Source organism: Phoxinus phoxinus (assembly GCF_949152265.1).
Source record: "Phoxinus phoxinus genome assembly, chromosome: 14".
NCBI lineage: Eukaryota > Metazoa > Chordata > Actinopteri > Cypriniformes > Leuciscidae > Phoxinus > Phoxinus phoxinus.
This window is the reverse complement of record NC_136889.1, coordinates 15,728,730-15,755,350: the sequence shown is the minus strand read 5'-3', so window position 1 is coordinate 15,755,350 and position 26,621 is coordinate 15,728,730. Positions and strand designations below refer to the sequence as shown.

Sequence of the window (26,621 nt, the reverse complement as noted above, 5' to 3'; positions counted from 1 at the left end):
ACGTTTCCTTACAAATGCATATGAACTCGTCACCTTGTAAAATATTTGTTTTCTCAAGAGATTGGTATGATAAAATGGATGGTTCTGCCATTTTTTTTATTTGTCATTATTTACTCACCTCATGTGGAGGCCATGTTGGACAAACTCTAACTGCACCCACACACCGGACGCGAATAGCGCGTCAGGCGCGAGTGATTTCAATGTTAAGTCAATGCAAAGACGCGTTACACGCGTTTACGCGCGTAACGCGTCTTTGCATTGACTTAACATTGAAATGACTCGCGCCTGACGCGCTATTCGCGTCCGGTGTGAACGCACCATAAAAAGCAAAAAACAAAACAAAAACAAAAAACCCAGGATAAAATGACATTAAATGTGATCTATATGACTTGTGCACTGTATCATACACAATAGTTTTAGTTTAAAGTTTGGTCTGTTCCTCATACAAACAACTTTATAGTGTTCTTTTGTCCTTTTTTGAGCTTGACATCAATGTTACTTAATTGATGTAAGCTGTGTAAAGATTATTTAAAATGTCTCCTTTTTCCACTGAAAAATATGGGTTTGGAACGACAAGATGGTGAGTAAATAATGACAGAAAATTCATTTTTGAGAGAACTTTAACCCTATACTGCTTCAAGATTAATTGGCTGAAATTCCAAGGGTGTGTCTTAACACCCCGATATTAATTGCCTTTATTAAACTGACTTCATCAAAAAACTTATCTGAAGAAATATGTGCACATTTAAAAATAATAATAATAATAATTGTGTGTGAGAGATGTAGAAAACCTCAACGTGTAAGACAACCTCTAATGAAGTGTATCTCCTCTCATCACTTCGCCATGTTATCTGTTTCTTCCATCGTCCACAGACAACCGGCTAAACAGACAAATCCTTATTTCCCAGCTGTCAGGACGCTTTGTCATTTCTCTATGACTTCCACTCAAACTGGGTTAATTCACTCTGCTTGGCTACACAGTATACTGGGTCGCCTCCATTTATGTGAGTCAACCACTGCACTTTAAAGACTCATAAGAAATAGATAACAATGGCATGATAAAACACACCACATGAATCTCCATGGGGACAGATGTCACACCGAGATCTCCAGAGACATTATTTATTAACGGCCAACTTTTTATATAAAAGTCTATTTCTCTCTATACATTTAAGTGTAATGCAACAACCTTGTGGAGTGCAAAAACATCTTGTTGTGCAGTGACAATAAAGAGCTTAAATTGACTTGACTATGGCACCAATTTGTTTTAACTGCAGCTCTAAGGTTAATTGCTGCTTTTAAATTTTTAGGTTTAAACTTTATTTAATTTTTACAGTGCAAGTTCTCAGGCCAAATACTAGGACCTCTGAGTTGTGAATACAGTATACCTGTAGCATGTAACGCCACTGGTCTTAGATGCTATAGTTCTCATTTGATGGGAGAAATAAGATGGGTATGAATTTGCTCCTTCATGGATAAAAAAAAAAAAAAAACCTAACTCATCCTGCACCATTTGAGTTATTGTATAGACAGACATGACCCTTTACAATGGCTCCTCACATCAGGATGAGAATATCTTACTCAGGGTGGAAGCAACTGCCTTGCAAACCCCTAGGTCCAGCCATATCTCGACACAGAATGGCATGTATTCATGAATTTGACCAGTGTGGGCCAGCAGAGGTGTCTTTAGACCCCCAGACTGTCAAATATCTGTCTATATGATGTGGCACGGTTTGCAATTTAACATTTCTATTGTGATCGCTTATCTCATCAAATAGACTAGTTCTTATTTTCCAGATTTCATTTCAAGCCTTCTGCAGCTCTAAACTGAGCAGAAAGAAGTCGTATTTACCTCTTCAAATAACTCAAGGCTGTAAGTGTTATCATCATCCGCGAAGAAAACGACTCCTTTATCTTTGTACGCGCGATGTCCTCTGAGCCAGCCGAGCGCTAAGTTCCTTTGCTCGGTCGCTCGCGGCATCCCCGTCCGCTTGAACCTGCGCGGGGTGAACACGGTCAGGTGAGTGTATCGCAGCCCAGACCGGGCAAGAAACCGCGAAACCAGCTCCGTGTGGGAGTTCGAGTCCTCCACCACGACCCAGTGGAACTGCGGAACCTGGCGGAACGTATTTGCCAAGCGTGTGAGCTCTGCTTTCTGCACCGCTCGGTTGTAAGTGGGAGTGATGGCATAAATGACCGGGGGAGATGTGGTGTTACTCCCGCTGCTGCTGGTGCTGCTGCTGCTGGTTCGAGTCGTCCTGACAACCTGCCGCTGCTGCACATTTCCCAGCCGAGACAAATAGAAGCTGGCCGTGTTCCGAACAGACAATCTCTTCGTATCGATGTCGATCACGATGATCACTATCAAGATCCACGGAAGAAGGATGAAAAAGCGAGAGTAGAAGACGGATTTCATTGTGCCCGAAGAACCAGCGCTGCTTAATGTAGGCTAAAGAATTAACAGTCCGCCACAAACAGAGCAGTTCATTCAGAGGCGATTATTGTATCAATTGCAGAATATTACTTTTAAAACTTCCAATAAAGCCTCTCCTCGCGTGTTTATTATTCGGTAGCTGCAGTCCACGAACGATTAAACTTCCCATTTCCCTCAACTAAACGCGCTGTTGCGATGCCATCCCGTCCTGCGCTACGCCAGTCAGATCCGTTCCCCGAGAAGATGCTCGTGGGTCTTTATAGTCGTTCAGCGCAGAGAACAGTGCCAAAAATAACAACAGGTAATTGTTTTGGTCACGTGCATAGCTCGGAGTGCAATAAAGCCATGCAGGTGAAACGATTTCTCAAAACTGCAGCGAGCGAATGATGGGACTGAGCTGTGATGATCTGACAGACGCTGCTGCTGTATAGTCCGCTGAAATGAGGAACACTGAGACTTCAAACTGAGAATTCACCCTCCCCACCTGCGCACTAGAGAGAGCGAGAGAGGAATTACTTGCATTAGCTATAGTAGCCTATGTTTTTTTTTTTTTTGTTTTTTTTTTTTTGCGCTGTCTTATAGCCTAATACTAATCATAATTTGTCTGTTAGAGCTTCAAGTTTACAGTTTATTTCTAAACTAAAGAATAAAGAGGGCTGTTTTTAGAAGACCCCAAATAGCTATAGGCTAACATGTTTTTCACTCGAATTTATTGCATTCATTGTCTTAATTACTTTCTCCATCCTCATTTTATTTTAGGCATTCTAATAATAAATAAATCTTAAATTGATTCTTCTTCTTTGTTTAATCTTAATTGTCAATGTTTTGGTTTGGTTGACATTTGATTTATTAACTTATATTTTTATATTTTGCTGGTATTTATTAAACTATTAGCCTAACAATCGGTATAGGCTATATATTTACTTGGAGAAATGTGGAATTATTTCACTTAAGATCATGGGTGTGGTCTTTATAAATAAAACGGTAAAACATGCACACAAAAAAACACTTAAAATCCTTTTAATAAAAGGTAAAATCGTCCCCCGCACATATTTTGGGCAGCTGTGTTCACACAGGCCTAGAGGTTTTCATGGGCCAATGTAAATCAATCTAGGCATGTAAATTCAAAGCAACAAGATAGTCTTACATGATATGCCGTTTTTTTTTCTTATCCAAAAGAGGCGATGTGAACATAGCGCAAAACACTCTCATGTAATAGTAGCCTATGTTTCATTCATACTCGAATCCGGGGGCGCCCTTGTGCAGAGGGACTCATAGAATAATTTATGATGTGTCAGGAAATATGGACAAAGGCATCCCGCAAGCTGAATAAAAAGCAGAAACATTTTGACTGATGAAACACTTGACAATTAAACACTTGTGAGAATATGGTAAATGGACTACATTTATATAGCGCTTTAACAGACCCATGGCCACCAAAGCGCTTTACATATTGCCTCACATTCACCAATTCATTCACTCATTCATACACCGACGGCGGTGTCAGCCATGCAAGGCGCCATACAGCTGGGATTAGGTGTCTTGCTCACCTCGACACTTGGTCAGGTGGAACTGGAGATAGAACCACCAACCTTCCGGTTTGTAGACAACCTACAGTACATGAACCACTGAGCCACTGCCGCTGTATATCCACTGATATGTCCAATATATCAATATATAATTGATGTGTTTTTTAAAAATCCATCTCAGGGTAACAATAAACAATAAATGTATTGTTTAAATGTATTAAATATAATACAGTGATAATACAGCAGTGTGTATTTAACAAACCAATCAATACATTATATAAAATCATGTGAAAACTATAAAATATGTACAGTATATTTTCCAGAGCAACTTGGCATTTCTGACTGGCCATTGCCATCTTGGTTTGGAGGGGTAATAAAAATCTACACACAACGGCTTGCAACTTGATGGCAATGTATAGGATGATGCACCAGGGTCCAATGTAGAAGTTGATGTGCAACAATGCCATGAAAACCCATGCAAATGCAAAAAAAATTTTTTTAAATAGCTGTCCAATGTAGTAACATTGCCAGACAGTTAAAATGATTGGTTATTGTTTAGCAGTGTATTTGATTTCTTAGCCAGTTAAAAGCAAAAGAGAATAAACATAAGATAAAAAGAAAAAACTGGTATTACACTTGACATTTCTGTCCCCCTCACTTGAAATGATGGCTATGCCCCAGATAAAGAGGTACTGATAGTGTCAGGGTTCAGGACAAATCACAATATAAGGGTATTAGGTCCCCATATGTTAGGCGACCCATCCCAATCAGTGTGTCGAACCCTAGCCACACGGGTGCTGGCCTGGCAAGCCATCCCCTGTGTGTCGAGTTGGGTCATAAACACTATAAAGCGAGGTTACTCGCTCCAATTCACTCGCAGACCCCCAAAGTTTCAGGCGGACCCCCTCGCAGCGCTTTCTCCCCTGAGACATCATTCTAAATTATCTCGACGATTGGCTGGTGCTAGCACAGTCGAGAACCGAGCTTCTAGCGCACAGGGATTTGATTCTCGGCTATTTACAATGCCTGGGTCTCACAATCAATATTGCCAAGAGCAAACTGATCCTCAGTCAGAGCGTTGTCTTTCTGGGCACAGTTTTGGACTCTGTAACGATGACAGCGCGGCTCACACGAGAACGCGTGCTCTCGGTGCGGATGCTGGCAGCCTCGTTCAGAGCGCGCACCCCTCAGGAAATTTCAGAAACTTCTCGGTCTCATGGCATCAGCAGTACTCCGTATGGGATTACTGCACATGCGCCCGCTGCAGCACTGGCTGAAACGCCATGTGCCAACCCATGCATGGCGGTCAGGCAGCCTGCGCATCACAGTGAATCACAGTTGTTTAAGAACACTGATTCCCTGGCGGGCTCAGAACTGGTACATCGAGGGTGTGACCATGGGAGTGGTTTCCAGGAGGAAAGTGGTGTTCACAGACACCTCCAACCTAGTTTGGGGAGCGCTGCACGAGGGCAAGCCTGCCTCCGGCCTCTGGTCGAGCACGGAGCAGAGCTTACATATCAACTGTCTGGAGATGAAAGCAGTTGGTTTGGCCCTGAAAACTTTTCTGGCACACCTACAGGGTCATCATGTCTTAGTCCGCACGGACAACATGGCGGTGGAGGCCTACATAAACCGCCAGGGTGGCATCAGGTCAGGCAGCCTGTATGTCATGGCGAGAGACCTCCTCGTATGGGCACAGACCAATCTGAGCTCTCTGAGGGCAACGCATATCCCGGGTATTCAGAATATAGGTGCGGATGTGCTCTCACGGGGCAATACTCCCCTAGGCGAGTGGTCCCTGGACCCACAGACGGTCAGTCTGATATGGAGTGTGTTCGGAGAGGCCGAAGTCGACCTTTTTGCCTTAGGAAACAACACTCATTGCACGGTGTTTTTCTCTAAAAGCAGGGACGCATTGGCCCATCCCTGGCCCAACCGCCCTCTTTATGCTTTTCCCCTAGTTTCGATGATTCCACAAGTCATCAAACGGGTCAGGGAGAGCGGATGCCCAGTCCTTCTGGTGGCCCCTTTCTGGAAATCCAGACTGTGGTATCCGGAGCTGGTTCAGCTGTCAGACACAGTCCCGTGGCCTGTTCCAATGCGGAGAAACCTCCTCTCTCAGGCGAACGGGACAATATGGCATCCCCGACCCGACTTATGGGCCCTCCATGTATGACCCCTAAACGGGTACCCAGGGACCTTCCTGAGAAGGTCTTAAGCACTATCTCTGAGGCTAGGGCCCCGTCTACTCGGTGCCTGTATGCTTTAAAATGGTCGGGTTTTTCCAGCTGGTGCTTGAAAAGTCGTTTTGACCCAGAGTCATGTGAGGTACCTGTGGTGCTCTCCTTCCTACAGGAGCTGTTGGACGCGGGCCGTTCCCCGTCCACACTCAAAGTGTATGTGGCAGCCATTGCAGCGCATCACGCTCTGGTAGCTGTATAAGGGAACAATACGTTACGTTTTGGGTAATAAATGGGTACAACCAGATATACAAGCAAATTATTTATAAAGTAATTATTTTAAAACTAACAGGTACCTATTCTGTTAATATATTCCAGGCAAAAATTTTAGGTCTGTTGTATATAAAAGTTTTTATCACATTTCTGGCAAAATATGTTCTTGTGCAATGTAGTTACAGGGTAATTTTGACATCTGTGGGTTGTAAATTAAACTTAAATATATATATATATATATATATATATGTGTGTATACATATATATATATATGTATATATATGGCTATATTTAAATGTATTGGCTTTTCTTACTAAACTATACGTTAAGCCAAAAAAAATAGTTTCTGCTATGATTTTAATTTAGAACGTACCATGTAGTGCTTAGTACTTACCTTATCACATTGTATTGCAAAGACACTTAAATGTCAGGGCAAATATACTGTGTAATTAAAACGTTATTTATTTATTTATGTTCTTAATAAGAGTACCTTTCTCTGTAATTACTGTGCAAATAGAGTTGTTTCGTATTATTTGTTACCCGTGGTATAAGTCATAAGAAATATATATAAGTTAAATTTACAATCCACAGATGTCAAAATTACCCTGTAACTACAGTACATTGCACAAGAACATATTTTGCCAGAAATGTGATAAAAACTTTTATATACAACAGACGTACAATTTTTGCCTGGAATATATTAACAGAATAGGTACCTGTTAGTTTTAAAATAATTACATTATAAATAATTTGCTTGTATATCTGCTTGTTACCCCTTTATTACCAAAACTTAACATATTGTTCCCTTATACCTACACAGAAGTACACTATAATTACAGAAACGTACATCGTAATTTCGGTTTACTTACAAAGTTCTTTGCAGGTTGTATATCTGCTTGTTACCCCTTTATTACCCAAAACTTAACATATTGTTCCCTTATACCTACACGGAAGTACACTATAATTACAGAAACGTACACCGTAATTTCGGTTTACTTACCCAGTTGTTTGCGGGTCGTAATATAAAGTGTTACCGAAATGTGCTATATAAATAAACTTGCCTTGCCTTGCCTTGCCTATACACCTCTTACCTCGTTGATTGGGTTGATTAACAGGGTGTGGTCCACTCGTGTCTAATTAGGTTTGATTGTCTGAATGTGCTGCACATGTGTTTAATTAGGTTTAATTATCTGAACGTGCTCCTCTCGAACTTTGTTAATAAAACATAATTTCTAGTTCCTTGAGCTACTGTCAAGTTTCCAGTGTTGCCATAGAGCCTGGAGTTGTCTCCTCCCTGACCAGCCTGTTCTTCAGTTGTGTGCCCATATTGTTTGGACTGTTCCTGTCTGTGTTTTGTCTTTGTCAATAAATATCACTCCCCGTTCATTCTGCGCCTGGGTCCTCCGTTCTCTGAATCCTGACAGATAGAGTACACTCTTAACAATTTTTAAACATTTTTATTTGATTGCTATGTGGTTTTCATTTATGTATTATTTTTTGTGATTTGCAGACTTGATCCCTAATTCAGCAGAACTTGGAAAGGTGTAAATCTTATAATATCAGCTAAACCTACATGTAAGATATCCGAGTATGTAGACAATACATTTTAATATAAACTGCTAGGCCTACAAGGTAAACTTGTGTATGAAGTTTCTGTGAAATCCACCCTCATTTTTTCCATAATAAGATGATTGACTGAAGACTCAATCTGTTGATGTTCATTCGCTTCAGGCACATTCCAATCTGTAAGTTTAGTAGATCACCTGATGGCATAAACAGAACATTCTGATGCAAAACAAACATCAAGGCAAAAAGCAACACAAGGCAACTTATTAGATTTAACAGTCAACATTGTAATCAAAATGGCTGACACATTGCCTGCAGGCTTTTATGATGTTCATTTTAGCACTGGCATGTCTATTTGACTGTCCTGTGTCTCCATTCACAGTGCGATGACAGCAATGGATTGTGACATCCAGCCTTGTCCTCCCATCCTCGACATGCCACCCCCTGTCAGCACAGACAATGTCAATCACAGAAAATAGAAGCAACTGTCAGAGACGCTATCTCATTGTGGGCACCCTTTTGTTGTCAAGTGACTGAAATCTGACAGGGAACACTGGCTATTGTGCATTTCTCTGCATCTAGAATGAAAGATAAGTATTATGAAGTATGGCCTGTTTATTTTGAAGAAATGAGCTGCAGGTGTTAGACGTAATGGAATTGATCCGAAGTGAACTGTTCTATTACATGGAGCAAGTGTTTTTCCCGATTTGTGAGAACTGAGGAAATGAGATGTGATGGAATAAGGAGGATTTATGCTGTTCAGAATGAACAAGAGACACTATGACACACTTCAAGACAGAGAATGGTGCTAGTGTGCATTTTTGCAGTCAATCTAATCTGGTAATCCCCCCATCTTCCTTCACGCTGATGACGCTACGCAGGAGAGCATGGACCGGACTATTTAATGGCTTCCAGGGGTGGGGGAGGAGGAAAAGGAAAGCTGTTTATTGATGGAGAAATATCCTTTCAATACTCATGCATGCTGTTGAAACCAACAGAAAGCAATAACAACCAATTAAAGCAGTGCCCCATGAAAATAGATCACAGCACAACTAGATTAAACGATAATTTAGGTCTCAATTCAATAAGAGTGAGGCAAAGCAATTTAGATCTTCACAATAAGCAGGAAATATAGAATGCATTTGTCAACACCATTTGCATAGAAATGACTTTTCATCACTTTCCATTATTGTGCGAATTTGGCTTGAGCCAATACATTTTCTCAACATAACTCAATGGAATCAATTGGCCTGCAGTTAACAGCATTAGGTCTCTGTTCTCGAAGCTACTGAAACAAATTGCTGTTGGACTTTTTCTCAACTAAAAATCGAAGCATTCAAATAGTTTCACTTGTTCCAAGCCTGATCTAATTTTCGAGCGAAATCCATCTAATGTTTCAAGCTGATAACGTTTTGTGTTTCCAATTCTGCCACCATTTCAGCTGTACAATAAATTGAGTTTTAAGATGTACAGCAAAATTGCCTTAATAGCTTAATTGCCGTTATCATTTAGCTGGGTTTGTTTCTCACAAGCTTTGGTGTTAGAACAGCCCATATAGCTCCAAAATGTGAGTGTGTGTGTGTGTGAATAATTTCCAGAACAGGGTCAGATGTATGCTGGTCACGCAACCAGATCTCTAAATGACAGAAGTAACTTTGCAAGCTCTTTCATTTCAAGGACACTCAAGAAAGTGCTAATCTGAAACATCCAAGCATGCAATCAATCTTTTTTAAATTTTGAATGTTAACATCTCTCTGGAATGTATATTTCATCATCTTTGTCTAATGCAGTCTTTCGAGCGTCTCATGATTCTCTTTTAACCAGTGAATAAATGCGGTCCTAGCACAGCAACAGGATGAATATGTGCTGTAATAACCTTGAATCTGTGACAGAATATCATGCTGTGGGGTTGATTTACATAACAAAAGATGTCTCTTGGAGCTCAATCACAAGTAAACAGAGCCGAAGCGATAAGACAAGCATTTCACAGGCCACGTATTACGAGTACATTAATAGATGATGACACTCCTCAATTCAAGACTACATCAAAGGTTTGAGCCCGGGATAAATACGCATTAGCACCTGTGATACCATGCGGCTCTCTCGTATTGTGGCAAACTTAAGCAATTACCTATAGGAGGATCCTCTGAAAAACTGAGCTCGGTCGTGCTTGTTGCCACACAAGGCATATTAATGATCTTCTAGCACTACCAGAGCAACTTGGTGATGTAATGATTTCCAGCTAGTGAGACCTCAGACCGACATGCTGATAGCTGTGCGGATTTGTCTTAAACCACTGCGCTTTGTCTTCATGGGACACACATGCAATAAAAGGTCATTTAGGTCCTTAATTAATCCACGGGGAAATTATATCTGCTAGAGAAGGAGAGATTAAATGAGAAACCTCACAAATGCAGCATGATGTCTTTAAAATGCTGGATTGGATTGGATTGATTCTGGCCAAAGTCTCATTCAGGCAAGTTAGTTTATTTGCTTGCCATCTTGGTAATGCAGCTATCTAAATAGGTAGGAAAACAAGTACAAATCCTGTATATTTGATAGAAGAACTTCTACAAATTCCAATGCTGTTTGTCTCGATAACATTTCAATGAAAATGTATACTTAATTCTGATGGTCCCCTTCAGACATTCTGTATGTTGCACCTACATGACTAACTCTCATTAGAGTATAAGTTGAGTATTAGTAGACTGTTAGGGATAGGGTTAGTAGAATAAGGGGTTTGAGTTAGTAGAATAATTTGACAAATATACTTATAGTCAGTAGAATCTTTCTTGGGGGACCATCAAAAATGTGTTAGCAGATATTAAGCAGACAGTCTACTAATACTCTAATGAGAGTTGGTTGACATATAGGTGCAACACAGCTAGTCAACAGAATGTCTAAAGGGGACCATCAAAATAAAGTGTTACCCAGTTTTTAAATCTGGAATCAGAACCTACAATTGGTTCTTACAATCCTACGGCCACCATATGAAGTGTTACAGTTTCTCTCTATACTCCCTATTCGTATTTTTTTTAAGTTGTCCCTCTTCGCCCTCTTTAAACTGTTTAATCTAGCATTGATCTTCACACAAGTGCGTCTCGAATAGTTGGTTTCTACAGTGGTGGTGTTAACTCTCAGCATTGATCTAGCACATTGCCATTTAGTTTAAATAAAAACACAGATGAACCAAAGTATGACCTGACTCTTTTCTGCCATGAAAGAAAAAGTGAGGATATGAATGAAAGAAAATGCTTTCACATTCTTTCTGAGAGGCATTTACGAATCATGAAAGATGCAGAATAGAGAATGGCATTTTGATAGAGTGCTCCAGCATAACCAAGAAATCACTGGTGTTCACAATTGCATCTGGCACAGGGAACTTGGCAAGCCCTTCTAACATCACAATTAATTGGTCTCATCCTGCAACAATCTAATTTGTTACTGTGACACGAAGCCGTTAACGATAAAGAGCGGTGACAGGGTGATCAATTAGACTTGTCTCTCTCTGGCCTGTTCAGTGCTATTTGGAAACTCTGTTGATTTGGTTCGGTTAGTCCCACAGGGAGCTGGATCATGTGGGTGGAGTGGAGTACAAGACTGCAAGACTAGTTTTCACTTCAATGCCGGAAGGACATGCCGTCCCTGTCGTACCCAGCTGGCTGACTCCGTTCTCACCTGCTGATGAATGACGATGCCCAAAAGGACATACCTGGATGAAACTGTATTGCTCGGAGGTTGCTCTTTTTAATAGCTCAGTAGGCTTAATGAACATCCCATTGTGTTTCATTTAAGCATCTGTATAAGATGTAATCGGCGTTTAGCTCATGTGCTCGTGTGGAGCTCCAATGACAAAATTCTTTGGGAGAAATAAAAATGGAAGCAAATGAGACAAACTTTGGCAGGCAGGAGTATAGAGTGATCAAATAGTGTGGATAGTAGCTCGAAATGAAATGTTTTAGTTCATAATAAAATCTGACAAATCTGAGCACAGTTTAAGAGACTGTTCAGATGGATTCTGAAACTTAGAGGAGAAATAATCAGGTAAGTAGGAGACTTAAAGGGTTAGTTCACCCAAAAATGAGTGCATAATTTACTCACCTTCAAGCCATCCAAGGTGCATATGACTTCTTTCAGCTGAACACATTCGGAGTTATATTAAAAAAATATCCTGGCTCGTCCAAGTTTTATAATGAGAGTGAATGGTAACTTAGATTTTGAAGCCCAAAAAAGTGCATCCATCATAAAAGTAATCTATACGGCTCCAAATGCCTTTTGAAGTAAAGCGATGTGTTTTTGTGAGAAAAATATCCTTATTTATAACTTTGCAAACTAGATTCATTGGCTTCCGGTAACGGCCGTACGGGAGTCGAGATGGACAGGCTTTTTTGGGCTACCAAATCCAAGTTTGGTAACAAAACTCCGATTGAGTTTGGCTGGAAGAAGTAAGTCATACACACCAGGGAAGGCTTGAGGGTAATTAAATAGAGTAAATTATGGGATAAATTAAATTTTTGGGTGAAGTAAAAGACTAAATTTGCTCTCCATTTAATCTCATTGCTGTCTAGAAGTGTAATTGTAATTGGTAAAAAGTGCATTTCAAATGTTTTGAAATGAGATGCAATCATACAAAAAAAAAAAGAATTGAGTCAAGCATATGCTCTTCTCAGTTCAGATCTCAAACGATAGAGATATTATAGAGATCTAATTGGCAATCATTGTTTTAAAGTGTGCCATCTTGAGTAGGGTCTGGACAGGGTGTAATTTACAGACACTAGTCTCTAATTTAGTCTAATAATTCTGTGCTTTAAAATTATGATGTTAGAAACAATGAACATTCAGATGACTTTTACATGTAGTTTGAAATGGATATGTCCTCCTGTTGAAATAACTATTTTCTAATATTCAGATTTTGTTTGAATGTGATGGCACTACATTTCAAAGCCGTAATTAACTCCCTCCTCTTAATGACAGAAGAACTGTCAACATTTAATGATCTTGAATAAAAAGCAAATGTAGCTAAGCAGTCGCTGAAATTTCTTCCTTCTATGGACTAATCAGTTTGTGCCGTGTTGCACTTTTTATGCCATGGCAGGGCATTGTTGAAAGGGGTTAGCTCCAGTCTTCAATGAAGGAGATATTAGTGTAAAATGGAAAGATGCACAGGCCCTTAGGAGGATTTCATGCTCCCCGAGGGGCGTAGGTTAGGACTGACAGACAGGGGGACTTTTCAAAGTCTTTACTGAACTTTAATTAAACAGCACAGACATGCATTAGGTCACAATAATCTTGAGTGCTGTGATTAGTAAAGCTGCAGGATTGAAGAAGGCTTGGTGTGTGTGTGTGTGTGGCACACAGACAGAAATATAAAAACAATGTCAATTCAAGTCAAATCACCTTTATTTATATAGCACTTTTTACAATACAGATTGTTTCAAAGCAGCTGTACAGAGATAACAGGAAAATAATGCAACAAAATTTGTTTCTTGAAGAAAATAGCGTCATAGTCCAGCTTAATTAAGTGTCACGAGTTCACACTTACGAATGATCAGAGAGTAAACGGTTATGCGTATTTGGCGTGCTGTCCGGGGGGAGGGCTCCGAGCTCGGAAATTGGGCCCGAACCCAGAGTACTCCCCCCGTATCTCTGGTTAGGAAGATAACCAGACAAGTGTGAGGAGATGGGGTGGTGGAAGGATGCTGAAAACTGTCGAGGAATATTGGTGAGTCGACTGCGTATATTTATAGGCCTTACTCATGCTGATTGAGTGGACCTGTTGATTACTGATTGCTGACAGCTGGTTTGAATGACTTGATTGTTTGATCATTAGAACGTGTTCCACCCGAACCTTGTTAATAAAACATAATTAACAAATTAAATGTCCCCAACTAAGCAAAAAGCCAAAGGCGAGGAACCAAAACTCCATCAGGTACAGAATGAAGAAAAAATCCTTGGGAGAAACCAGGCTCAGTCGGGGGCCAGTTCTCCTCTGACCAACGAACCAACAGTGTATGATTATAATTCAGGCAGCAGTACAGCTCAGAAGTCAGATTGGATCAGAACATTCAGTTCCATCTGGTTGAAGATCGGAGTCATCACGCGGGTATGGAGACAAGTATGTCACATTACATCCATCACATGAACAATGAACAATGAACAATGAACAATGACATAATTCCTGCATACCAATAACAAACAAACAAACAAACAGTAATCAGATCGTCAAATATTTAAATGACGTTTAGGCTATGCTGTCCGTGCCGTTCGGCAGCAAACTTTACTAAACAAATAACTGACAATGTAAATATCAGTTAAGTACAAACAGTGATCATTATGAGGCAAGGTCAAGTTACAAAAAGGACAATAATTAAACTGTATAACAGTGTGTGTGCGCGTGCGTGTGTGTGTGTGTGGTTGCAGCAGCAAAGGATGAGCCTATATAATAGGGATCAAGCATAACTGTCCCACTTTACCCAAATATATTCTAACAGCAACAAACAGCAAGAACAGCAAACTGGGAAAAGTGCTTAAATTTATTTGAAGAAATGAATAATAATAATAATAATATAGCATTCAAAAAAGCTTAAATTTTTGCTGTATGAACACTACCATTTAGAGAATCCAAGCTGAGATACAGGAAAGCTAATCCTACTGTCCAGTGTTCTCCATCTCCCTGCAGCCTGCTGCTTTTATAACTCCTGTAATCACCTGCAGACCACACAAACACACAGATAGTGCATACACACATACACACAGACACCACGACCCAAACAGAATCAATCCTCCTTCACAGGGGCCGTATAATTGGTCCACTCTCCCAGAGCAGGCCTGTTAAGCATGCTCCGCTGTGAATTATGGATAGCCAGCAAAATGGCTAATAAAATATGAATGGCCAGTTTTTGTAGCTCGTGCTTCTCTGTGCAGATGTTGGTAGCAAAGCCAGTGTACTCCTAATAAAACACCCCTGTCATCGCAGTCCAGGATATAGCACGAAGCTCTTATGAAAACTATAGGCCATCCATAACAATATATGTCGTTACGGAGAAGCATCTCATCAACATGAGTGCCTATGCCTATATATTTTACCTGCAATCAGCTGGCTGTGGCACTGAGCATTATTTGTCAGCGTGGCGTGTGATTTATGCTGGTGTGTGTATTCTGTAAACCCCTTCCTCCCTTCTGTCACCTGCTCCAGATGCTCTCGTTCGCTCTCATGGGGCGATTTTAAACCTTGTGCCGTTGTTTATTTTTTTAGGTGTTTATTTCGTTAAATACATCATCCTGTAGGCCTACGTGAGCAGCATTCTAAAGACATAATGGGTAGGCCGGGTTTTTTTGGCCTTTTTAAGTTGAATTAATTTGACCTTGAACACCGAGTTTTTTAGAACAGCATCATGCACGACATGTGAGTGCAAATACATCCATCAACTAGGGCATGTTGTTAAAACCATATGAATACATGGACGCCACATTCGACCGCTCCAGACATGGTGGCCATCTTGGAACGGTCAGTGTGTCGTTACTTACAATAAGAGTCAAAGATGCCACAACTTTGCGTAGCTTTTGGTTGTGAAACCGCAGAGATTTCCCTATGGGGTAAATATAACTTAACTATACTTTGAAGTTAGAAGTTCTACAGTGTTAATTCTAAACCCCCATAGCGAAAACGCAAATTTTGAAGCAGTTCAAATGTAGCCTCAATTTTTTTATACAGTAACTAGACTAGACAGTTAAAGGTGCTCTAAGCGATCTCGGTTGGCGTAACCTCTTGTTGATGTTTGAATTATTATCAAACAAAACGGAGGCTAGCTAGACCCTTCCTCCTCCTCATCCACGCAATAACCACCCAAACCCCACCCCACATAATTCTTGTCGGTTATTGGCTGGAACAGTTTGCTATGTTTCGTGGTGCGGGTCGCTCTGTTTATTGCTCAGTTTGTTTTTGCTGCTGTTTGTGGAGCTTGGGCTCTCTGCAGAGACCGCGTTTTTTTACAGTGTGTTCAGGGGACAGGCAGCTAGCGGATAGTGAGGAGATGTTTGCGGTATGTAAAAAAAAATGTTTTGGCCTAAAAAACGCGCGAGATCGCTTAGAGCACCTTTAAGACTGCTTGAAGTGTGACTGTTTGCAGTGTACATTGTAGAAAAAGTATCGTCAAGTTATGTTTACCACAGGCTTTTTTTTACTCCTAAATTACAAAACATTATAAAAATTAAAAACCCATATAGGAAAATCCTGAAGGAACCAGCGGCAAATTAGACTTCTTGGTTCTGACGTCATACCTGCACCATTCAATGGGATAACCTTTTTACAGGTGAGAATGTGTTGGATTGTGTTTTTATATGTATTGACTCAATGTTACAGGTTATTATACGATGGTAACTTTTTAATATTGTGTTAGCTGAATCCATCTTGTTGAATTGTGTTAGTTTCGCAAGATCATCTGCTGAAGTCTAATATATGCTAGCCTGGGAAAACCCAGACCACTCTCAGTTGTAACTGAGTTAGGGTCTGGCAAAGCTCCATAGACAATTCATTTCCACAGGGGCGTCACCAACGGACGTCGGATAGATCTAAAACCAATCAGAGCGATGAATGACATGACGTTTTCAGAGCGACGGAGAAACATCTCGAGACTCTCAGCAATTCTCTGTTTGTGTTAACGAAAATGACAATTTTAAATCGCTTGAAACAGACGCGATAGCTGATTCGAACGAGTGATGTTGTGATGTTCCACGGCGGCATCCATCTTTGTAATGTACAAAATCTGCGTCACCGTCTCTGCTCTGTCGTCATCGTGTAAAGCCCGCCCCAACGTTTCTGATTGGTGCCGCGATTTCGACGGATTGGAAATGGGTTTCAATGGGCTCTTTGCCAGACCCACTTGCAGAGCAAATCTAAATTTGCCGGAAGTGGTCTGGGTTTTCCCAGGCTAAATATATGCTTGACACTGCAAAATTATATTATATGATTTGAATGTTTTATTGTAATCATAAACATATATATTTTGTGTTCATCATAATGCAAAAGATAGCTCAAATAGTATACCATTTATTGCACTTGTTACAGCATATTCTTCTAATTGTTTACCAATAGCGGCTAACGGTTTTGAAGTCTCACACATCATATAAAACACGTCTTATAATAATATATCAAATAGGCTATATGAAAAGTTTGCTAAACATTTTGCTATTTGCCTGTTCTCAACAAATGTTAAAAGATAATAGATCAAAGATGATACATTAAGGCTATAAGCTGGCAGGCTAACAGGCTAGTGGTAATATGCTGAGCAGTTAAAAGAACAATACATATTTTATTTCACAGTCTATATCTTTTTTTTAAATTTATCATTACATTTAAAAAGCAATTATAATCTTATTTATACACAGTTAAAGTTAGGATGACAGGTAAACTTAGGCAGGGCTGCCAACTCGCAATTTACACTTCTTACACTCTTGCGACACACTCACACAGAGAAAAATCTCGAAGCAAAGAGGACACTGACTACTGACAGACAAGACAGCTTAGGCAAATATTAGGAAATATCACATCGCTGGTTGGCACAATTGACCAATCAGAATAAAGAGAGCCATGTGATAAAATAGCAAATCGACTGGCAGAGAAATTGAGCTGAAGGATATATCCGAGGGGTCTGCTGCTGCATCAGATGGGAGTGTGGATCTGGGGGCGTCCCAGGAGCCCGTGAATGCACAGCTCTGATAAGAACTTAATTAAAAGCCATGGACAAGCTGCAGTCACAGCACACTATAACGCATACCTACTGTGTGACAGAAGTAAAGGTGTGTGTGCGTGTGTGTGTGTTTGCCTAAAGGGGAGAAATATGGTTAAAATGATAAGGGCCTTCTGCCTTTACACAGAATTGAAATCCCAGAATGTTTGTGGTAGATGGTGGCAGTGCCGTCAATTCTCCAAAAGTCAAGTTATGACAAGTTCACACAATATCACGTGACAATATCAGATCAAATGATTGTAAAATGACAAGAGAGAATGACAAAACTGCAGCATTAACCAATATCATCAGTCAATTTAAAATAATAATAATAAATTATCTCATTCACAGAGCTTTGAAAGTAATCTCTGGCGGATAATAGGCAGCTGCTGATATATGAATGAATAAAAAACAAAACAAAATGTCAGCTCTTGCCTTGTATGATTCTACAAAAAAAGCAAGAAATTATTCAATGGTGAAATGGAAATCTCATAAATCGGTGATGTCTGTGGTGAAGTAGCCAATAGAACTATTTAAAAATCTGTAAAATTCACAGTGGCAACCTCTGAGCAGTTGGTTGTAAAAGCATAAAAACACTGCTATGCATCGCAATCTTAGGCAAATGATGGCATCTATCTGCTTGGAGTTTATTTACCCACTCAAATAATTTTCCTGTGACTGCAACAATTCATTGGAAAAATCAAAAAGTGTATTCACTTACCCCTGGATGGTGGGTGCCTGCCATGACCGCTGAATGCTGATGTGCTTTTTTACCCCCCTGAAAACCCTTGCCAGAGAGACACGAGCGTGTCAGTGTTGACTCACAGCGAGGATGTGATTATTATTCTCGGTAGATACATCCAGGCTATTAAGTTAGATTGTAAAAGCAACCTTGAAATGCAAAGACACACTTGACTACAAGGTAATGACCCATATCTTTAATTAATTACAGACAATTATAAAACTGATTGACTTGCATAATCCTGGCTGACTCCACTTCATAACCTGTAGATTGCACTGGGTTTCGAAAAAGACCTTAGATGACTTTGATCTTTTTTCTTGGAGGTTTCTGATGCTTTATCTCATTCATCCCACAATATAAAGAGTAACTAGCGCAGTGTCTCAGTTCTTCGTTATGACCCCTTGACTGAGCATGTCTAAATTCAGTGTGCTATGGCTGATGAACAGTCCGTCGTCGTCTCATTAAGCTCTTAGAAGACTCTAAGGGCTGGTAGAATGTCATGCCCGATGGGACATGAGACATGGAAGTGAAGAGGAAGAGGAAGTGTGTGGTGATCTTGTCATGTCTTGGCATTCAGAGAGCACTACAACAAACAGACAAGAGCCAGTTGATATAAGATAACACTAATGCTCACATTATATCGCTGGCTGCGTCCGAAACCGCATACTTCCCGACTATGTAGGCAAAAAGCAGTATGCGAATGAAAATGTCAAAATCAAAATGTCAGTATTCATAAAAGAGTAGGCAAGACATACCTGGGTGGTGTACTATTTCCTGCGAGATTCAGGCATGCCAATGTTGCGTACGAATATTACCTAGTAGGAGAAAACAGTATTGTGAAAATAGTATGTCCGAAACCGCAGTATTCTTAAAAGAGTAGGCGATAAGTCCCTGGATGACCCAATGCTTCGGCCCAGATTCTGAAGTGTGCATCCGATCAAGGGGGTAATCCATCCGCCGGAAACTGAAGCTTCCCTTGGGGGCCGCCATTGTAGCAGACCATCACCGGCTGTTAGCCTTCCATTGACTCCCATTCATTTTGGCGTCACTTTGACAGCGAATAACTTTACATCTGAGGCGTTTAAAGACTCCATTTGTCCATTATTTATTTCTAAAGAAACACGACAATGTATAAAAGGCTCCATTACCTTGTATCTTACTGTACATTATGGCCCTGTAGAAGCAGTTTTTGTAAAAATAGGCTAACGATTGCGTCATAACCACTCGACTCTCTATCGCACAGGCGGCTCGCAAGCAATCGGGGGGATGTGGAGGCATAAAGTCATGGGAGAAGCCCATAGAGAGTGATAAAGTTGCTCCTGCTGCTAGCACATGGACAGCTAATACTCAGTGCTTCTAATTGGCTTCACTTTTATCCGTTGAAACCTATGGGGTCGCTGTGTCCATCTTACTGTCTATGCATCCGATGGACACTTTTCTATCCCAGGAGGCCACAAGAGAGGATACGTCATAATCAAACATGGAGGAGAACAACGACATGGGTGTTTTCAGATGTGAGTATTAATAACCAAAAGCACGGTTCCTTGTGCATTTGTTGAACTACTGTAGAGTAAACGGTTGAATTGTTAAAGATGTAAAGACGCAAGTATATTTGTGATTTGATTAACATAAGAGCTCCAATAAGCACACGTACGTCTCCAAAGTGGATTTACATAAACCATTTATATCTTAAAGATGCTTACTAAATGTCTATTTAACATCTGACAGGAAAATCTTCGATATGTATTGCAGATGAGCACGTCACAACATGACATAGGCATCTGAGAAATGTATGCTATTATGTAGAATTCACTTTTGTCAACACTGCTTACATTAGATAAATGTAAGTAAGGTAAATAAACCAATCTACATAAAGTAACTAAACATAAGTTATCTATTTTATTTGTCCATTAGTACTGTTGATAAATTGAGGAACATTAATGTTGGATAAAAAGTGAGTTCACACATCAGCAACAACCTCAACATGTAAATGTAATATTGAGGACATAAATCACAGAGGTAACGTGAATCTTGTCTGGATGTTACAGGGACAGATTGTGGAGAATGGCTAAAGAAGCCGAATGCTGTCATCAAAGTCTTAAAAATGATTTTAGAATCTTACTTCTAATACAGTAATCAAATGCCAGTGTGCTGTTAAAATGACTGCTTTTGTATCATGTTTGCGCATTTTTGTAGGATCTGAAATGTCCGCAGACTGGTGTGAGCGCTGATGATGGGGAGCCCATGCATCCTGAAAATGGTAAAGTGCCATGGATGGGACCCTGAATCACTCCACCTGCCTTTATTGCCTCAGATTATGAAGCACAGCGCAGCACACAACAACCTCAGGCATAAAGGTATGGATCACCTCTGGCCATGAAGAAAATAGAGCATCAGTGTTTTTTTAGCAAGCCAAAGCCTCACTCTCTATGCTTCGAAACGAGCCTCACAGGGTTCTGCACAGGCTCTCTGTATGAGGTGATGAGACCCAGGCAAGGATAGCCTCCATGTCACTTTCCCATCCATGATCAGATTCCAATCTGAGCAATGAGGGACATGATGGATGGCAAAGACAGGCGAAGGTGGTCCGCTGCTTCATCAGAACAAAGCCGCAGAATGGGAACAGATGGCAGAAGGATGTGGGGTTCACTGCCTGTAAATACGTGACTGTTAGAACAATAAGTTTGAATAAAGCTTTGTTTCATGTGTTGTTTACTTATATGCATTTATTTATTGTATACTACTAAAGTATACTACTTTCATTCATTATTTTACTCATTTATTCATGTTTATTATTGTTGTCTTTAATTTATGCATTAATCATTGCTTGACTGAAAAATGAGATGGATTAACATTGGCTGCCTTTGTCTAGTGTGTATTCATGCATATCTGTCATATGACAAAAAAATTACATTTTGCTTGTTTTATTAAAATATATAATTTTCAGTAAAAAACAAAACAAAAACATATTGGTAAGCATTTATCATTATTAAGTGTTGGGGTGGGCTAGCAATGCAATTCATGCTGTCTTAATTAAATGGTGATACTTACATTTTTCGCTATTTTCAATTGTACTTTACTTGAGTATTCTTTTTTCTGGATTTTTTTTACTTTAACCTCACTACATTTGAAAGACAAATTTCATACTTTATTTTTTTCAAAACCTGACGTCAGATTGACGTCAACATCCAACATCGGACAGACGTTGAATTTTGGTTGGAAATGAAAGTGGGGTTGACGTCAGATTTACGTCAACTTTTGGTCGGAAATGAAAATGTTAACAGTTAACAACATTTTGGGGAGTGGCTAACAGTCTTCACAAGGAAAACAACTTCACATTAAATGTCCTTATTTTTTTTTTAAAAAGCAACAAAACCCAGAAAATTTACAGTAGGCTATATAAAAACAATAGACGTTGATGTAAAAATATAAAGTAATGTGTGTATTTTAGATTTTAGAGTGGTAGCATAGAATGAGTGTTGGTATAAAGAGAAAAAAAGTTTATAATAATTTGCACTTATACTAATAATACTGATGATGATACTTATTGTAGTTGATTATTGTTCTGATTATTATTGTAACCATACTATCAGTAAACTATCAATAATAATTATTGTAGGGGTTGTTGGTGTTATTATTATTGTAGCCAAATATGAATCATGATCATAATAAACTGTCATTATCCTCATTGTTTGTGTTACAGTATGTTGTGTGTGTTTTTTATTCACCTTACTATTCATTTTATTATTAGTAGTATCTCTGTGCATTTGTTGTGAATTATCCGAGCGGCAGCATTATTGTTTGAAAGAATGCATGCAATCTTCAGTATAAGCAGAGGGATTTCTTTGGCACAGTGATATTTTGTTTGAGTAATGGGGTGTTGTATCTAGCACAGGCTTGGCTCTCCATCACTCCCGCACAGATCCAGATAATAGCCCATCTGCTGCCCCAGCGCCCCACAACTGGCTGTCTGACTCATAATGCATGCTAAGAGTTATGTCCCACAAGTTCCCTCTTACCAAATGTGTCCTCTGAGCGTATGGACTCAAAAAGCCATTGTTTTCATTACAGAGGAAATGCTGCTCTCTAGCGGTGGAATTGTAGAATCACAAAGGTTTCCTTAGTAAAAATGTCCTTACTGAATGACAGCCAGAATTACTGAATTAACCAAGTTATATTGTATCGCAGTATCAGATGGTATGAACTCCAGAGAAGGTTTTTTTGTTTTTTTACAGTCTATGGAAAATACTTGCAGACACCGTCTGAATTCCGATAACGCGCGAAATTCAGGTGGAGGGAAGGAAGTGAAAACCAGAATGGACGAGATGCAGGAAATTTCATAGGCTACTGTGCTGGTTTAGAAAGTTACAAACAGAAAATCACAACATTAGACGTGATCAATTAGCCTATGTTATGAAGAGGAGCGATTTTTCTACTGGAAAGACTTGCCTGCATCGAGGCAAAAGACATAAAGGTTGCTGTGGAACCCGACCGGTGTCGTGAAGTGATGAGTCCCAGGACCCCAGTAAGTTAGTAGGCTATGCCTGATCTAAAGCTGTTCTCGCGATTTGATTATCGTAATCAATCAAACTTTAGGCTAATTCGTGTAATAATCTTTTATTTTTTATCCTGATTATTTATATAGTTTAAGTGAAAGAAATTGCATTAGGCCTACTAGGGCTGCAACGATTAGTCGACATAGTCGACAACGTCGACAATAAAAAATTGTCGACAAATATCTTTGTTGTCGAGTAGTCGTTTGATCTCACGTGACCAATGTATGGGCCTGCAATATCGCATTTTGACCGCTACGACGCTGTAGCGCTAGAGAGTAATGCAGCCGTTAAATGCTTTTGCGGTAGAAGAAAAAACAGCGCGAATTACATAGACCGTAAATAAACGGCGAATTATGGCGGAGTGTAAACGAGTTCGGACCAGTAAGGTGTGGGAAAGTTTCACAAAACTGCCAACTAAAAATGCTGTCATGTGCAATACATGCAACAAGGCTGAGCTTGCGTTTCACGGGAGCACAACACATGTTGGAGCACTTAAGAGAAAGCATCCCGGATCAAAAGGAGCCGGTGAGTGTTCAATCTCCAGGTGAAGCTAACTAAATAGTTGTAAATCTCTTTATTAGAGAATGCAATACTACCATTAATAAAAGTGATAATATTAAAAATTATAATATAAATACAGTAATGTGATTATTTATTTTGCATAGATTAAAGCTTGATCGAGCTTAGGAGTCAGGGCTGTTTTTATTATTGTAACACTATTAGGTAAATACGTTAGCTATTACATTAATATAAACACAATTAACTAACATGAACAAAAATGTTAACAAAAATTAATAATGTTACAAATGTGCTGCTCATATCAGTTAGTTCATGTTAGTAAATACATTAATGTTTACAAATTAAACTGTTACCTTAGTGTGAATTGCTTCTAGATTTCAAACTAAACACCCAGTAAAGGTGATGACTAAACAACAGTTTAATCACTAAGAGAGTTAAAATAAAATGTTTTTTCTTTGCAAAAAATATATTTTCTTTGCATTCCTGCAACATCCACTCCAGCAGAACGGATCTTCTCAGCTGCAGGAAACATTTGCTCACAAAAAAGAGCAAGCTTGTCACGTGAACATGTTGATATGCTGACCTTCCTTCATTTTAATTCAGCACTTATTTGAAAATCCAAAAAAGCCAGTGCAGAAAGGACACAAGTTACTTACTGCTTTTCATTAAACTAACTGAACACTTGGTTTTAGAAATAAAGCTCTTAATACTGCTGCCAAGAGATATTTACATTCAAACATATTTTTTGTCTGCAATGCAGCTGATTTATTTTTGTTGACCTGTTTAGTTGGAGGTTCATTAAAGTTCATTAAAACACCATTTCAAAAGCTGAAGTGATTTTTTTTTTTTTTAGATTATAATATGTATAACTCAATGTTTTAACTTATTGAAAAGGCTGAATAATCATTCCAAACTTACTGATTAGTCGTCAATATAATCGACGATTAGTCGATTAATCGGTCCAATAATCGTTAGATTAATCGATTATCAAAATAATCGTTTGTTGCAGCCCTAAGGCCTACGTATGTTTTGCGACATTGTTAATTGTTATTAAGCAATCGGGCTGTTTAGTTGGCAACACTGGGTTAACTTGTGTCTGAAGCGGATATAATGAGATGGAAGGAAATGACGCTGCATCCGGTAGTGACTCGGAAATGGAAGAAGGCTTGTTTGGTGGGGATTTTGAAGGAGGTAGATGGACATAAGTGGAGATGTAGAATAGGAGGAACAAACTGGAAGTCAGGCATCTGAATTGAATAGCGAAAGGGGACAGTCTTTCAGTGATGATACAGCTTGATGAGGAAAAACATTGAGTGTATCGGGTTTGTTAGTTATATAGTTCATCCATATGTCCCTCCTCCATAGATGTTATAAATGTCAGAGATTTGGGCATGTGCATGCGGTTTGTAAAGGTAAACAATTAGAGGTCGACCGATAGTGGATTTTACCGATAACGATAGCTAGGTTGGGCCATACTTGCCGATAACCGATTAATGAACCGATAGTTTTTAAAATTGATACTGGATAAAAACAAACATAACACTCCAAGTAAAACAGTGCTGAACTTTATTATAAAAATAATAAAACTGTATTGAACCATGAAAACATGCTAAATGAAATGATATAAATGTGAATAAATATTTAAGTCAATAATTCATTCAAACTGAAACAAAAAGTAATACTGAAATAACAAATAAAACCAGTTACATTTAAAATTTAACTATTTAACAGTTATTTTCAAGCCAACTTAATTAATAAAAAAAGTAACAAAATTTGTATTAAAGTGAAGATGAAAAAAATAAATAACCGAAATCGAATGCTTTTCTGATTCGTTTATGTTTCTGTCGGCTGTATGAACATATCAGTTTGCTTACGTCTCTAGCTTTAAATATGAAACTTCTCTGCATATTTAATGCATAAAAGTGACCAGCTGGATATGAACTAATGCAAATATAGAGGTAACAATTGTGACATTAAACATTCGGGTCGGACTTACGTTTATGTTTGTCAGTGTTTTAACCGCTTGAGGTACTACTAATGTTAGCGTCCTCTCAGCCTCGAAGGCAAACAAACATACTGTTGTGCTGTTCTTTCTCTACTAATGCAGCATTTAGTCAACAAATGAATCACTTTATAATGATATGACAAAATGTACTGTATACATACATTTGAGCTGTCGGTGCTTTAAACGCGCATCTGATGTCAGCGCTCTCCACGCAGCATGTGCTCTCAGTGCAGCACGCAGAATCACGTGTCGAAATAAACAACACGAGGCACGAGTTATTATTACACCTCTAGAGGCCGCTCTTGTACTGCTTCATGCCAGCAGACCCTTCTCAGCTCTTACACTGTGTAATGAATGACAGCGCGCTTCTCAGCCGCTCCAGCAATGGACGCAACCAGGAAAAACTATCGGTATATATTTTTGCCGATAACGATAGTTCCACCAGTCAACTATCGGTGCCGATTAATCGGCAAAACCGATGAATCAGTCGACCTCTATAAACAATGCTCCGCAAGATGCGGAGGTGAACATGAATGAATATGGAAAATGTGTATACGGAGTGAACCCTATGTGTTGCAATTGTGGAGGGGCCCATAATGCAGGGTACGGTGGCTGCCAGGTTAGGAAAGAGGCTTGAAAATGTAAATTTGTAAAAGTAACAGAGAGACTGACTTATGTGGAAGCAATCAAAAGTGTGCAGAGAGAAGATCAGCAGAAAGAACAAAAGGATTCTGATAAAACAGTGATAAAGCCGTGTGATAATCACTGTAGAATAAATGACAAAACAATGGTAGTAGAGAAAATTATTCATTGCTTTTATGGTAGAAGTGATTAATTGCTCTGTGCAAACAGATAGCAGATCTGAAAGGATAAGAATAATAATAAGAGCGGCTGGGAAGTAAATGAGATTCTTAATACAGTCAAACAACTCATAGGCACCATGTGGGACTGGTGGATCTTGATGGTTTTTATCCTACTACTATAATGCAAGAAGCTTAATAGGTAACGGGCATATAGATGAATTAGAAAATAAATCACATATAATTTGTGGTCAAAAATCATGGCTCAAGCCTCACCTTAGTTTTGTAG

At 39.4% G+C, this 26,621-nt stretch overlaps 1 protein-coding gene across 2 annotated transcripts in view; it reads right to left on the bottom strand.

Moving 5' to 3' along the window:
- Nucleotides 1-2,886, bottom strand: part of b3gat2 (beta-1,3-glucuronyltransferase 2 (glucuronosyltransferase S)) — a 28,752-nt gene extending 25,866 nt beyond the window's left edge. For both annotated transcript variants that reach the window (XR_013800190.1, XM_079635041.1), the window contains exon 1: nt 1,853-2,886. Coding sequence is in view for 1 of the 2 variants with exons in the window: in XM_079635041.1 (XP_079491167.1) it covers nt 1,853-2,416 (564 nt within the window). In the remaining variant the exon portion in view is untranslated. The remainder of the gene's footprint in view (nt 1-1,852) is intronic.
- Nucleotides 2,887-26,621: the final 23,735 nt, after the last annotated feature.